This window comes from Alligator mississippiensis, chromosome 7 (assembly GCF_030867095.1).
Source record: "Alligator mississippiensis isolate rAllMis1 chromosome 7, rAllMis1, whole genome shotgun sequence".
NCBI classification, from domain to species: domain Eukaryota; kingdom Metazoa; phylum Chordata; order Crocodylia; family Alligatoridae; genus Alligator; species Alligator mississippiensis.
The window spans coordinates 2,330,145-2,342,873 of NC_081830.1; the positions used below are offsets into that span (position 1 = coordinate 2,330,145).

The 12,729-nt window shown below is 51.8% G+C and overlaps 1 protein-coding gene and 3 non-coding genes across 4 annotated transcripts in view; 2 read left to right on the plus strand and 2 right to left on the minus strand.

Annotated features, from left to right (window-relative positions):
- Positions 1-5,197, minus strand: part of LOC102568015 (uncharacterized) — a 35,620-nt gene extending 30,423 nt beyond the window's left edge. The window contains exons 1-3 of the mRNA XM_059731307.1: positions 4,986-5,197; positions 1,488-1,766; positions 801-1,005 (exon numbers count right to left, since the gene is read on the minus strand). Of these exons, the coding sequence (XP_059587290.1) occupies positions 801-1,005; positions 1,488-1,700 (418 nt within the window). The 5' untranslated portion in view covers positions 1,701-1,766; positions 4,986-5,197. The remainder of the gene's footprint in view (positions 1-800; positions 1,006-1,487; positions 1,767-4,985) is intronic.
- A 3,424-nt stretch (positions 5,198-8,621) lies between these two features.
- Positions 8,622-8,693, minus strand: TRNAP-UGG (transfer RNA proline (anticodon UGG)). Its single transcript has one exon. It is a non-coding gene; the product is annotated as a tRNA-Pro (tRNA).
- A 1,423-nt stretch (positions 8,694-10,116) lies between these two features.
- Positions 10,117-10,189, plus strand: TRNAK-UUU (transfer RNA lysine (anticodon UUU)). Its single transcript has one exon. It is a non-coding gene; the product is annotated as a tRNA-Lys (tRNA).
- A 1,970-nt stretch (positions 10,190-12,159) lies between these two features.
- Positions 12,160-12,231, plus strand: TRNAP-UGG (transfer RNA proline (anticodon UGG)). The gene has a single exon. It is a non-coding gene; the product is annotated as a tRNA-Pro (tRNA).
- Positions 12,232-12,729: the final 498 nt, after the last annotated feature.

A 12,729-nucleotide genomic window follows, 5' to 3' on the forward strand; every position in this document is an offset into this window, starting at 1 on the left:
TAAAGCCTGGGCAGAGTGGCTGGAGGCTGAGATGACTAAAGCCAAGATGGGTTTAAGGGCCTAGAGAAATAAATATGACCTTGACAGTCCCAGGGACCTGACAGTGAGGGAAGAGGTAGGCAGATAAGGTCAGACGGTCCAGTGAATGAACCTAGAATAAACCCAGCAAGGCATGGCTGTGGCTATGGGGGAGGCTGAAGCCCACAATTAGGGTCAAGGGGGCTACAATTAGCATCCATAAGGTCAGTGGGGCCAGGACACGGGCCAGCTAGGAGCAACAAGGACATGAGAGGGAAGAGAGCATAGGGTCCGTGGGCATGAAGCTGGACTTCCCAGTCCTACAAGTAGAAGGAGCTAGGCCAAGTGCAGCTCTTTTGGGGTCACTTGGGCTCTGGGGTAGCCTCCCATGGGTACACATCAATCCCATCAAAGTGGGGCAGTGTGGAGGGTGCCCTGAGGGCCCAGAGTCGGGAAGGTAGTTTGGTCACCAGCGGATATCTTGGCATCCGTCCGGCTCTACAAAGGTAGAGGACTCTTCTGTAATGGGACCGGAGTGAAGACCCAGACCTACTCAGCCTCAACTGGGGAGGCAGGACAATTCGGGGGGTGCCCGTGCCCCAGTTCCTAACACTTTCCATTGGCTGTTGCTATCGCATCTGGCATGCTCAGTGATGGAGATCAAGACCATATTGCAGCAGAGAGGTGCAGTAAGTGATTCGAGCCCTTCACTCCAGGTGCTGAACAGGCAAGGGTCCCTCAGTATCTCTGTCAAGGCCCCTGCCCTGAATGCAACACATTACCTGACATCTGGTGGGATGGAGACTTCTCTTGGGGGACATGAGGAAGATCATCCTGGGGCCCTGGGGTTTCACACCATCCTGCCTCCTCCACATGCCCAGAACGAATCTTCAGCCCCTTCATCCAAGACTCAAAAGGTTCCCTCAATGCCCCAGAAGGTATCATCTTGTCCAAGGCCACCTCCTTGATCTTCCTGCACACTGTGACCTGGTGAGAAAACATGAACTGCACTGAGAAGCTGGGAAATGGGAGAGACAGGAGTGGAAAGGAACATCTTCCAGGTATATAGTGACAGAGCTGGTATAAAAAAAAAAAGATAATCACTGTTCAATGATATAACCTGGAGCTTCTCATCCTTCAGCTGCCCCAGCCAGGACCGCCACCTTGACACAGGTCTCCGCACGGCATCCCCGCTCCTAGCTTGTTATCTCATGGGGCAGGATGGCCACGAACTCCTCCAGTCCCAGCAGCCCCAGGATCGGTGTCTTGCTGCAGCCTTGTAGCTCCAGCAAGCACTGGCAGAGCTTCTGCAAGCAGCCAAAAGCCTCCCGCAGCCCCTTGACCTCCTGGGAGCATAAGCTCCAGAAGTCTCCAGATTGGGATGAGGGGTTGTCCCCCAATGTCCTGTTTGATAACCATGGGGTCACTGGGGCCAGCATGGTAGGAAGACAACTCCTCCTGCTACTTACTTCCCAGCGCCGGACTGGCTCGTCTTGTGGCTCCTGCTTGACCTGTGCTGGCGCTGCCCATGTCAGCGACTCTCTGGCCTGGATAATATGAGGGAATCTCCTTGCCCCTGGCTCAGAGCCTGCTGGGTCCTGCTCCTCCATCTTCACTGGAGGCGGCACAAGTGCTGGGACGAGGAGGTGCGCAAGTGGTGCCGGTTGCACCTCAATAGACATGTCTGCCAGCTGACTCTCCCACCTCTCACTTGGGGCTTGTTGGCAGAATCCTGCCTCCTGGGTTGTCTGTGGGAAAAGAGAAAGCACAGTGATGTGGTCACGTGATGGGGACTCAGTCCCAGTCCTGCATCCCCTGCCCCACTACTCCAGCCAGAAGCAAGGCCCACCCTGTGCTGGGGAGGTGGGGAGGGATAGTAGCTAAATTAAACTAAACAAGCAGGGACCGAAGAGACCCCCCCCAACATATGTTCCCCACTTTCCCCCCAGCTAGCACTGGGGAGTTTGCAGAGCTGCGGTCAAGGGTCTGCATCTAAGCCAGGCGCCGCAGCGGCAGCCGCTCTCTCCTGTGCATGGACTGTGAATGCCATGTTGCCCTTGTCTCCTGATTTCAGGTTGATTTTACAAGGAGAGGTACCAGCTCAGGCCATAGGGAATCTGCATTCCCTCTTCAGTAGGCGGTGTTCATGTCCCTCGGGTTAATGTGCAGTTCTCTACCTGAGATGTCCATTTCCCTGCAGGGAGGGCTGAAGCAATTATGATGTACAACTTTATTCCCATCAAGCTTCGTCTTCCAGCAGATAAGGTCTTGCCACCCTTCTCTTTCTTCTGGTCTACTCCAGAAACTCCTTCCACTGATGGTCAAAAACCCTGTCCTAACTCGCAGCCAAATTCATTTGGTGCTGATTTTTAATCGATTGTTCTGGGACCTTAAAACTATTCTTGAGTTTACAACATCTGCTCTCCCTTTCTGATGTGTTTATGGAGAGCAATTGTCTCTGCTCTCAGCCTCCATTTGGCTGGACCAAACCAGCCAAGTGCTTTGGGTCTCCCCTTGTAAGAGCGACTCCATTTCTCCCATCATCTTTTAGCTCCTCCGTGTACCTCTTAGATCTTGAATTCATCTTTCCTGAACATAGCAGAAGTTTAAAACTCCTAAAAACCCTTCCACTTCGAGATGACCCTCCTGATTGTTTAGGGGAAGGGCTGGTTTGCCTTGTGATTGGGGGTTCCCATAATAGGAGGGAGCAGAACGGGATTTTGTGCTATATATTTTGAAGGTGACTGTTATGCACTGGATTTCCAATGGGCTGAGTAGGTTGGTGAGTGTTGTGCTTTTCGATCTGAAACATTTATTCCTGAGAAGGGAGCACGGTGGCAGATCAGATAAGGTCACTTGTCACATGTCTCCATAAGGCCTGAATTAAAAAGATGCTCTCAGTTCACCCTGCTGTAAATGGGAACCTGGCCCACGAAGCTGCTGAATAAAAGAAGGCAAAATGGGATGATGATGGCATCGCTCCCTTATGCGCTGTACAAACTGGGTTGCATTACCTGTGCCAACATAATAGGCATTGTTAAGTTTGGGCAGCTGTTTGATTTCATCCAGGATTTGCATTCATGCTCATCTCTGTAGCTAGGAAAATCTATAGCTCCCAGGTCTTCTGCAAGGTGGAGGACAGAGAGGAATGGGGCAGAGAGCTGGGATGACAGGTCACAACAGGGGCAATAAGAACTAAAGACCAGATCTAAATTACTGCACAGTATGGGTGCGTGTCTACATGTGCATGTCCATACTATGGTGATTTATGCCTGGTTAGTTACTGAGCAGTAACACATGTGTAGATGCCTTACTGCGCAGTAACGCTGCATGTGTGGACTGACTTGGGACTCGCAAGAAATACTCCACATGTTTGGAGCACCTCTCGTCTACAGTCTTAGGCACAAAAAATCATCGATAATAACACTCCCTATGCTGTTCCCCTTCCCGAGATGTCCTGTCTCCTGAGCTCCAGGACTGAATCCTGCCTGGGGTCTCATCTTCCTAGAGACGCATTTGAGTTTCTGAGTGAGACTGAGCAAGGGCACAGGAAAAAAAAACATAGGAAAAACTTTCTCCCTAGGATGGTGGTGAAACACTAGAACAAGTTACCTAGGGAGGTGGCAAAATCACCATCCTTGGAGATTTTTAAGGCTGGGATTCACCAAGCCCTGGCTGGGATTATGTAGTTGGGGATGGTGTTGCTTTGAGCATGGGGTTGGACCAGATTTGACCTCCTGAGGTCCTTTTCAACCCAAATTTTCTACGATTCGATGAACATTTTTCTCACAGCTTGGTTGGATAGGAAAGGTCTATAATGGAGAGCCCAAACCAGAACAGTATTGTGAAAAACCTTATATCTGCCTATCCCTCCTGTTCTGCCAGAGTCTCTCTAATGTCACCTCTCTCCATTTCATCTCTCCAGGGGGGTTTCCGTTAAGTTCAGTTTCTCCAATTTTATTTTACACCCTTGCTTTGCTTCCTTGATAACATGCTGCTGTCCTCAACGTTGGAATATGGGTTTAAACAAGGATTCCTTTCTATATCTTCGATCCGCTGCTCTGAGAAGTGGCAGGAGGCAACACTTTCCTTTTCCTTCATGTCACTTGTGGCAATCCTGGAAAGCTCTTGTATTTTATAACCTCCCGGAGTAGGAGCAGACGTCTCTTTAGCTTGATTTCGAACCTGCTCCTTTTGTTGGAACCGGTGCAATCGTGCGGTTGTTTCTTGGGGGGGTTGAGCCGGGGGAAGTCGAGAGTGCTCTGTGCATAGGGACTGCTGCCTTTGCTTTGTCTCTCTCCTTCTCTGCTCTGCTCCCCCACTGCCGCAGCCATCTTTGCTTCTGCGGGTCCTGGCAGCTGCTCTGAGCAAGGATTCCCCCAGCCACTTTCTTTTCAGGCTGCAGCTTTGCAAATTGCCCCCCTTTTCCATGGGCTCTGCACCCTACTAAGGGGGAAGTGCTGTTTTTGGAGGGCAAGGAGCGGGGCTGGGACCTGTGATGCTTGCACATTGTGCCATCCCCCCCACCATCACCACATACACACCCTGGGGTGCTGCCAGCTTCTTCAGCATGCCCTGGGGAGGCATCCCTTCCCAGGGTCCCACACTGGCATGAGGGGACCAGGACTGGGAATGGGGTGCATGTCACTGTTCCCGCATGGGCTTGTCCTCCGGCTCTCCGGCAGCTGCGGGCTCACTAAGAGGACAGGAAAACACTGGAACGGGATGCCTAGACAGGCGGGGAGATCTCCATCCTTGGAGGTTTTTAAGGCCCAGCTGGACAAAGCCTAGACTGGGAGGATGTAGGAGGGGACGGTGCCTGCCTTGCCACCCCTGATTGTCCGATGCCTCCCAGAGACCCCCCGCAGTTGCCTCCCGCCCCAGGGGCTGGGGCTGCTCCCTTCCCCGGGCAGCAAGCCCTTCTTCTCCCTTGCCCTGGACACCGCTTCCCTCCTGCAGCGACTCACCCGCCTCCGAGCCACGTCCTCCGGCTGGGAGCCCGCACCGCCAAGCCCCCGCTGCACCCACCGGGCTGGGGCGGCACGGCTGGGCTGCGCTGGGCTGGGCTGGGCTGGGCTGGGGGAAGCCTGGTGGGAGAGTCCTGCAAGAGAGGAGGAGGTGGAGGAGGAGGAGGTGGAGGAGGTGATGCTGGGTGGGCGATCCCCGCTCCCCTGCAGCACTGCTGACCCCGGGGACCCGCATCCCCGCCCCAGCACTGCATTACACACACGAGCCTCCAGCTGGTTCCTTCTCCCCACTTCCCAGTCCCTGAATCCCTGTTCCTCAGTCCCAGTGTCTTATTCCCAGCTCCCAGTTCCTCTTTCCCAGTTTCCAGTCCCTTATTCATTCCCAGTTTCTTGTTTCCATTTCCTTAATCCCCCATTCCTTAGTTCCAATTCCTTATTCCTAGTTTCCAGTCCCTTATTTTCCATTCCTTATCCCCACTTTCCAGTTTCTTATTCCCAGATCCCAGTTACATATTCCCAGTTTGCAGTTCCTTATTCCCAGTTTCTTATCCCCAGTTTCCAGTTCCTTAATCCTCATTCCTTACTCCCAGTTTCTTATTCCCAGCTCCTTATTTCCACTTTTCAGTCCCTTGCTTTCCATTCCTTATCCCCATTTAACAGTTCCTTAATCCCTGTTGCTCATTCCTAGTTTCTTATTTCCAACTCCCAGTTCCTCATTCCCAGTTTCCAGTCCCTTATTCATTCCCAGTTTCTTATCTCCAGTTTCCAGTTCCTTAATCCCCCATTCCTTAGTCCCAGTTTTTTAGTCCCAGTTTCCAGTCCCTTATTTTCCCTTCCTTATCCCCAGTTTCCAGTTCCTTATTCCCAGTTACAGTCCCTTATTCCCAGTTTCTTATCCCCAGTTTCCAGTTCCTTAATCCCTGATTCCTTAGTCCCAGTTTCTTATTCCCAGCTCCCAGTTCCTTAGCCCCAGTTTCCAGTCCCTTATTTTCCCTTCCTTATCCCCACTTTCCAGTTCCTTAATCCCTCTTGCTCAGTCCCAGTTTGTTATTCCCAACTCCCAGTTCCTCGTTCCCAGTTTCCAGTCCCTTATTTTCCCTTCCTTATCCTCTTTCATTTCCCTATTCCCAGCTCCCAGTCCCTTATTCCCAGTTCCTTATTTCCCGTTCCTTATCCCCAGTTTCCAGTTCTTTATTCCCAGCTCCCAGTTCTTTATTCCCAGCTCCCAGTTCTTTATTCCTAGTTCCTTATTCCCAGTTTCCAGTCCCTTATTTCCAGTTTCTTATCCCCATTCCTTAATCCTTGTTCCTTACTCTCAGTTGTTTATTCCCAGTTTCTTATTCCCAGTTCCAAATGCCTTATTCCCAGTTTCCAGCTCCTTATTCCTAGCTCCCAGTTCCTTATTCCCCATTCCTAACTCCCAGTTCCCAGTTCCTTCTTCCCGATTCCTTCTTCCCATTTCCTTCTTCCTGGTTCTTTATCCCCAATTTCCAGTTCCTTATTCCCAGTTCCTTATTTCCAGCTCCAAGTTCCTTATTCCCAGTTCCTTTTTCAAAGCCAATCTGTAGCTAACAAAAGCTTGGTAATCATGAATTAAATATTGTAAAGAGAGAGAATGCCAACTTCAGCCTCATTGCAGGCAGCAGGGATGGTGGCAGGGGCCCTGGTTTAGGGAGCAACATGGCAGTGAGAATCCCTTTGTAGTGGGTGGAAACAGTTAATCCTCTGGTTTTGGGTCCCTGGCAGGATGTGGTTTGGTTAGATTAATTTATGTCCTCCTCCCCACTCCCCACAGTCATCCTTTATGCCTCACTTTCCCTGGTGGCCTCTCTCATTGTGATACCATGGGGGAGAACAGCTTAACATTGCCCTGAACCAGTCCTGAAAGGGGGATTTGGGGTTCTGGGGTTTTTTTCTCCATTTACTAGAGAAATGGTCATCAAGAACAAACTGTTTGCATCTAAAGAAATTGCTTATCTCATTCCTTAGGTCATCAAGAACAAACCACTTTCATCTCAAGCATAGGTGATGTGTAGGGGGGGCACAAGGGGGCACGTGCCCCCCCCTAAGATTGGCCACCACTAAAGTCACGACCGGATTTTGTGGGCAGTTGCTGCCCACCCCGCCCGGCTCGCTGTTGATGTGGCCACCAGCGGCTGCAGGCAGTCCCCGCTCTCCACTCGCCATCCCCACTGACAGCGTGGATGGTGGCTGTGGGCAGTGCCTGCTCACTGTCTGCTGCTTCCCACTCTTCCCCCCACCTCCCACTGATGTTACCGCGACCGCCTGCAATGAAAATGGTTTGGGGGCTGAGGCACTGCGTGTATTTAGTTTGGAGAAGACTGAGAAGGGATTTGCTAGCAGCCTTCAACTTCCTGCAGGAGGGTTGCAAAGAGGACGGAGCTGGACTGTTTTCAGCAGTGACAGACGACAGAACAAGGAGCAATGGACTCAAGTTGCAGCAAGGGAGATTTAGGTTGGGTATTAGGAAAAGCTTTCTCATTAGGAGGGTGGTGAAGCCCTGGAACAAGTTACCTAGAGAGGTGGTGCAATCTTCATCCTTGGAGGTTTTTCAGGCCTGTCTAGACAAACCCCTGGCTCGAATGATCTAGTTGAGGTGGTCTTGCTTTGAGCAAGGGGTTGGACTAGATGTCACCTCCTGAGTTCCCTTGCAACCCTTAGTTTCTATGGTTTTATGACAGCATAACCACATGCAGAGATACAGACTGGGGAGTGACTGGATAGGCAGCAGTACAGCAGAGAAGGAGCTGAGGGTTACTCGAGCATAAGCTGAATACTCACCAGCAGTGTGCTCTTGGTGCAAAAAAGGCCTACAGCATCCTTCAGTGTTCTGCATTTTCTGTTTTAATCGAATTCACCGATAAATTACCTGATTTTTTGTAAATTGAAGTTATTCGGTTTTTATTGATTTACCCCTGATTTTCAGTTCACTCAATAATATTTTACCGGTTATTTATTTGTATGAAATGCCCTCCTGATAGCTGGTTTTGTATTGCAGCACTCCAGCTGAAGCAATTCTTCAATGTAAAACTCACTCCAGACACACGATGGAGCCAGTCAGATTAAACCATGTTAATGTTGCCCCATGATTGGCTCATGTGACATAAATAGGCACTTAGTGCTTCCATTTAATGTGGGGCTGAATAAAAACATACACAGGGAAAAAAAGTAAAAGATGGGTAGAAAGTGCAAATCTCTCTGTGACTACATCTGTGAAAATCAGTGTTTCGAAGTTTTCAAACAGAGGAGACAGGAAGGTGAAGAGGCTGCATTGCACTGCAAGTACTGCAGCATTTAAGTCAGCTCTCATGCCGGAAGGGTGAAAGAACATGTAGAAAGAAAGCGACACATTCAAATTAAAGAAGAATGTGAGATTAGGGATAAATGGGCCAAATCTGAAGGCTTTAACAGGGCATTAATGAGAAAGAGAACCCAACACAGCTGCGTTAACGAAGGTGTGCGTGCTGTTTGTTTTGCTGGGCAACCGCTGTTTCTCATGCAGGGACCGATTGGTGACTTTGGGAGAGAATCCTGTCCAGCAGCAACTGGAAATGGCCCCACCTGCCTCTGCAGCTGGATAAAAGGGACACATCAGCACACCAAGGGGGGTAAGCAGGGCTCATCCGGGAGTTGAACCCGGGACCTCCTGCACCCAAAGCAGGAATCATGCCCCTAGACCAACGAGCCATGTACTGATGTAGCCCATGCCTGCCCTGCTGCATTTTAGACCCTTGTGACACAGGGCAGACCTCAAGGGCAGGTCCTGGGATAAGTCCTCACGGGTGTGGGGCTGTTCAGGCTCTCTCTCACCCGTAGTATCAGGGCTCAGCCCTGTTACAAGGATGTCCTGGAGGACACCACAGACCTCCAGGACAGCCTCCTCAGCAGTTGCCTTCACCACCCCAAAGACAGGGCTGACGTAGCTCAGGCTGGTGCGTGTGGCCAAATTGAGCAAAGCAATAGCCCACTCCCATAAGGAGCAGGCTACTCCCATAAGGAAGAGATCTCTTTCAAATGGATGCATGTGTAGACAACATCCCAGGGCTGGCTCATTGCACAGGACATTACTGAGCAGTAAACCCAAATAGCATTAATTGCATGTGTAGACAGACCCTGTGACTTTTGAGGGACAACTTGTGACTGAGTACAATGATCTGACTAGGTTTGAGGTTTGAATAATGATTGGTTTTAGAGTCAGGAGTTCCAAAATTTATCCCATGAACTGCCTTAAAGCAAGGAAACAGTGAGATTTAAACTCCCAAGCCCAGGCCTCTGCACCCTGACCTACAGAGCCAGGCCAAATGTAACAAAGCAGGCCTTGCTGGGATTTAAGCCCAAGATCTCCTGTTTACTAGACAGGCGCTTTAGCCAACTAAGCCACAGGGCCTCCTATGCTTTGGTCAAAATCATGGGAATTTTAGCCGTGTCATTGAGGGTTTATGTCAGGACATCAGTTTAGCTCATTTGTGTCCTTACAGGAGCCTGATGATCAGGGTTTTCCATTTCACACGGAAAAAATGGAGTAAACCGTGGATTTTACCTTTTACCGGAGGCAAATGTGGATTTCTCATTTTACCACGGAAGCCTGTGGATTTTGCAGTTTTGCCATGAGCTCCCTGCAGGCCGGCACAGTTCAAATTTGCCAGGAGCTGGCAAGGAACTGGAGGAGGGCGGTACATGCACATGGCCCCAGGCAGCCCAGAAAGCAGGTCCGGCAGGTATGGCAGAAGGCCACTTCTGTCTCTCCCCAAAAACTCTGCTCTGTGACAATTTGGTTCGCATGGTGTCTGCAGAGGGCAAATATCCCATCCCTTTAGGTAACCTGAGTTGGATACATTCCTGAGGGAGACAGGAAACCTGCTTCCTCTGCCTACGTGACTGGCATCACGCACCTGGGTGAGGGGCTTCCTATTGTTCTCAGCAATGCCAGTCTACCCAGGAACCAGTGATGCATTTCAAATTGGTTGGCTAGCAGCCAGCAGGTGCTGGCCTCCGTTGGACCAGGTAAATGAGGTCATAAGAGCTATATAAGTTAAGGTCTGCCCAGGTGGAGGGGCAGTATCCATGATGAAAATTCAGAGAAAGAAGAGTTGGACCACCTGAAACTTGGGCCTGGATAGCTCAGTTGGTAGAGCTTCAGACTTTTAATCTGAGGGTCCAGGGTTCAAGTCCCTGTTCAGGCAAGTGGGGGCCCTTGCCCTACACCATTTTCTTTGAAGTTGTGACTGGACTGGGCCAGTCCCAGCTCCTGGTTCTGACAAAGGTGTTTGCTGGTGTGTGACTGGGCTTTTCCTTCATAATTTCCACTTAGGATGTGGGAATTTACCCCCCAAATGAGCCCTGTTCAGCGCTCTGCTGGGGGAGCCTGTGTTTGGACCCTGGTGTGTGGAGTGGCTCCTTTTATCCAGCTCCAGAGAGAGGTGGGGCCATTCCCTGGTGCAGTTGGAGGTCTAGGCACCTCCTTGCCCATCTCCTTGGCTCCCCAAGTGGGTGCAGGACAGTGGCCATCGTGGCATCAAGCAGGGACATGTGGGTTTTCAGAAGGCAGGGCCTGGTGCAACTACACCTGTCTTGAATCGGGGCCCTCGTTCCCACTTGGCTCGTTCCTGCCCACCCCAAGCCTGACCTCCCAGTGCATCTCTTGGGGCTACCGGCCCCTGGCATTTTGCCTCCCCTTCAAGTCCTGCCTGGCTGCACAGGACCTTCTGGCCTTCTGCCCAAAGGGGAGAGCAACTCTTCAGAGCTTGCCATGGTGGGAAGAGCCACCAAGGAAAGACAGCTTGGAAGCCTGAGCTCGGAGATCCGGCAGCGCTTCCATGGCACAAAAGGGGCCCGTGTCGCAGGGTCTGAAATGCAGCAGGGCAGGGTTAATACTCATAGGAATCTGGCTTGTTGGTCTAGGGGCATGATTCCCACTTAGGGTGTAAAAGGTCCTAGGTTCAACTCCCAGACTAGCCCTGCTTAGTACTCTGCCTGCACCACCTGTCCTGGGAGCCTGGTGTGCTGAGCAGCCCTCTTATCTAGCTCCAGAGGCAGATGAGGCCACTTCCCTGGTGCAGCTGGTGCATGGCCCAGAGCAGGGAGATTTAGACACCTCCTTGCTCCCCCCAAAATCATAGTATTGGGTGATGTTGGTCATCGAGGCATCAAGTTGGGCCGTGGGGGTTTTCAGAAGGCAGTGCCTGGCACCGGGGCAGGTGAGTACTTTTGTGTGGGTGAGGGAGCTGTCGTCTGGGAAGAATGTCCTTGAGCAAGGCGACTTCAGGGCACAGTTCGGTTGGTGCAGAACCTGCGGTGTGGAGATGTGGCAGGTGGTACCTGTGCCAGGGGCTGGAGCCCAGTTGGAGGGGCCGTGTGCAAGCTCCACCACGCGGTGAAGCCGATAGAAATGCTTGGCTGCTACCATTTTCACTTGCTTGCTGGCCTGCTTGACGGTCTTGAGGCGAGAGGGATGCTCTTTCTTTCCTAGAAGCGGTGTCACTGAACTGGTAGAGCCTTGACTGCCCAGTTTGAAGTTCCCTGGTTGAAGTCCTTCCTCTGGCAAGGTGTGTGGCCTTGTTACCTGGTGTGGTGTGTGAAGAGGAGAAGAGGGAAGGAGAAGAGGAGAAGCTTGTGAGTTGGGCAAGGAGGCAGGAGGTCACAGCTTCTGCAGCCCGGCTCCCCGCTGCTGCCTGCCTGCTGTGGGCTTGGGCACGGGAGGCTGGTTCTCCGTTGCTGCATGCACGCCCAGGGGGCAGGGGGAACCCGTGCCCGCCAGATCTGAGCGCAGGGCAGGTTGTGTCCTTGGGCGGAGGGGGTGGCAGCTCTCTGGCTCTGCACGCACTCCCCGGGAGGCAGGGGGGACCTGCACCCCCCAGATCTATCCACATTGTGGGCACAGCCTGCGGGCTCAGGCTCCCACCCTGCTCCCCTACCCTGGGACCGCCACAGTCCAGGGGGCACGACCCAGCATGGCAGGGAACAGTGGGGCAGCCCCAGCCCCCGCCTTCCCCAACTACCCCTATCTCCCCTTCCCTCCCTATGGGGGCTCAAAACCGCCCCTTCCTACACCCCACATCAGGACCTGCTTTCTGGGCTGCCTGGGGCCATGTGCTTGCCCTGTGTCACAAGGGTCTAAAATGCAGTAGGGCAGGCATGGGTTATGTTTGTACATGGCTCGTTGGTCTAGGGGCATGATTCCTGCTTTGGGTGCAGGAGGTCCTGGGTTCAACTCCCGGATGAGCCCTGTTCAGCCCCCTCGATGTGCTGAGTGGTCCCTTTTATCCAGCTGCAGAGGCAGGTGGGGCCATTTCCAGTTGCTGCTGGACAGGATTCTCTCCCAAAGTCACCAATCGGTCCCTGCATGAGAAACAGCGGTTGCCCAGCAAAACAAACAGCACGCACACCTTCATTAACGCAGCCATGGTGCGTTCTCTTTCTCCCTTAATGCCCTGTTAAAGCCTTCAGATTTGGCCTGTTTATCCCTAATCTCACGTTCTTCTTTAATTTGAATGTGTCGCTTGCTTTCGACATGTTCTTTTCCCCTTCCGGCATGAGAGCTGACTTAAATGCTGCAGTACTTGCAGTGCAATGCAGCCTCTCCACCTTCCTGTCTCCTCTGTTTGAAAATTTCGAAACACTGATTTTCACAGATGTAGTCACAGAGAGATTTGCACTTTCTACCCATCTTTTACTTTTTTTCCCTGTGTATGTTTTTATTCAGCCCCACATTAAATGGAAGCAC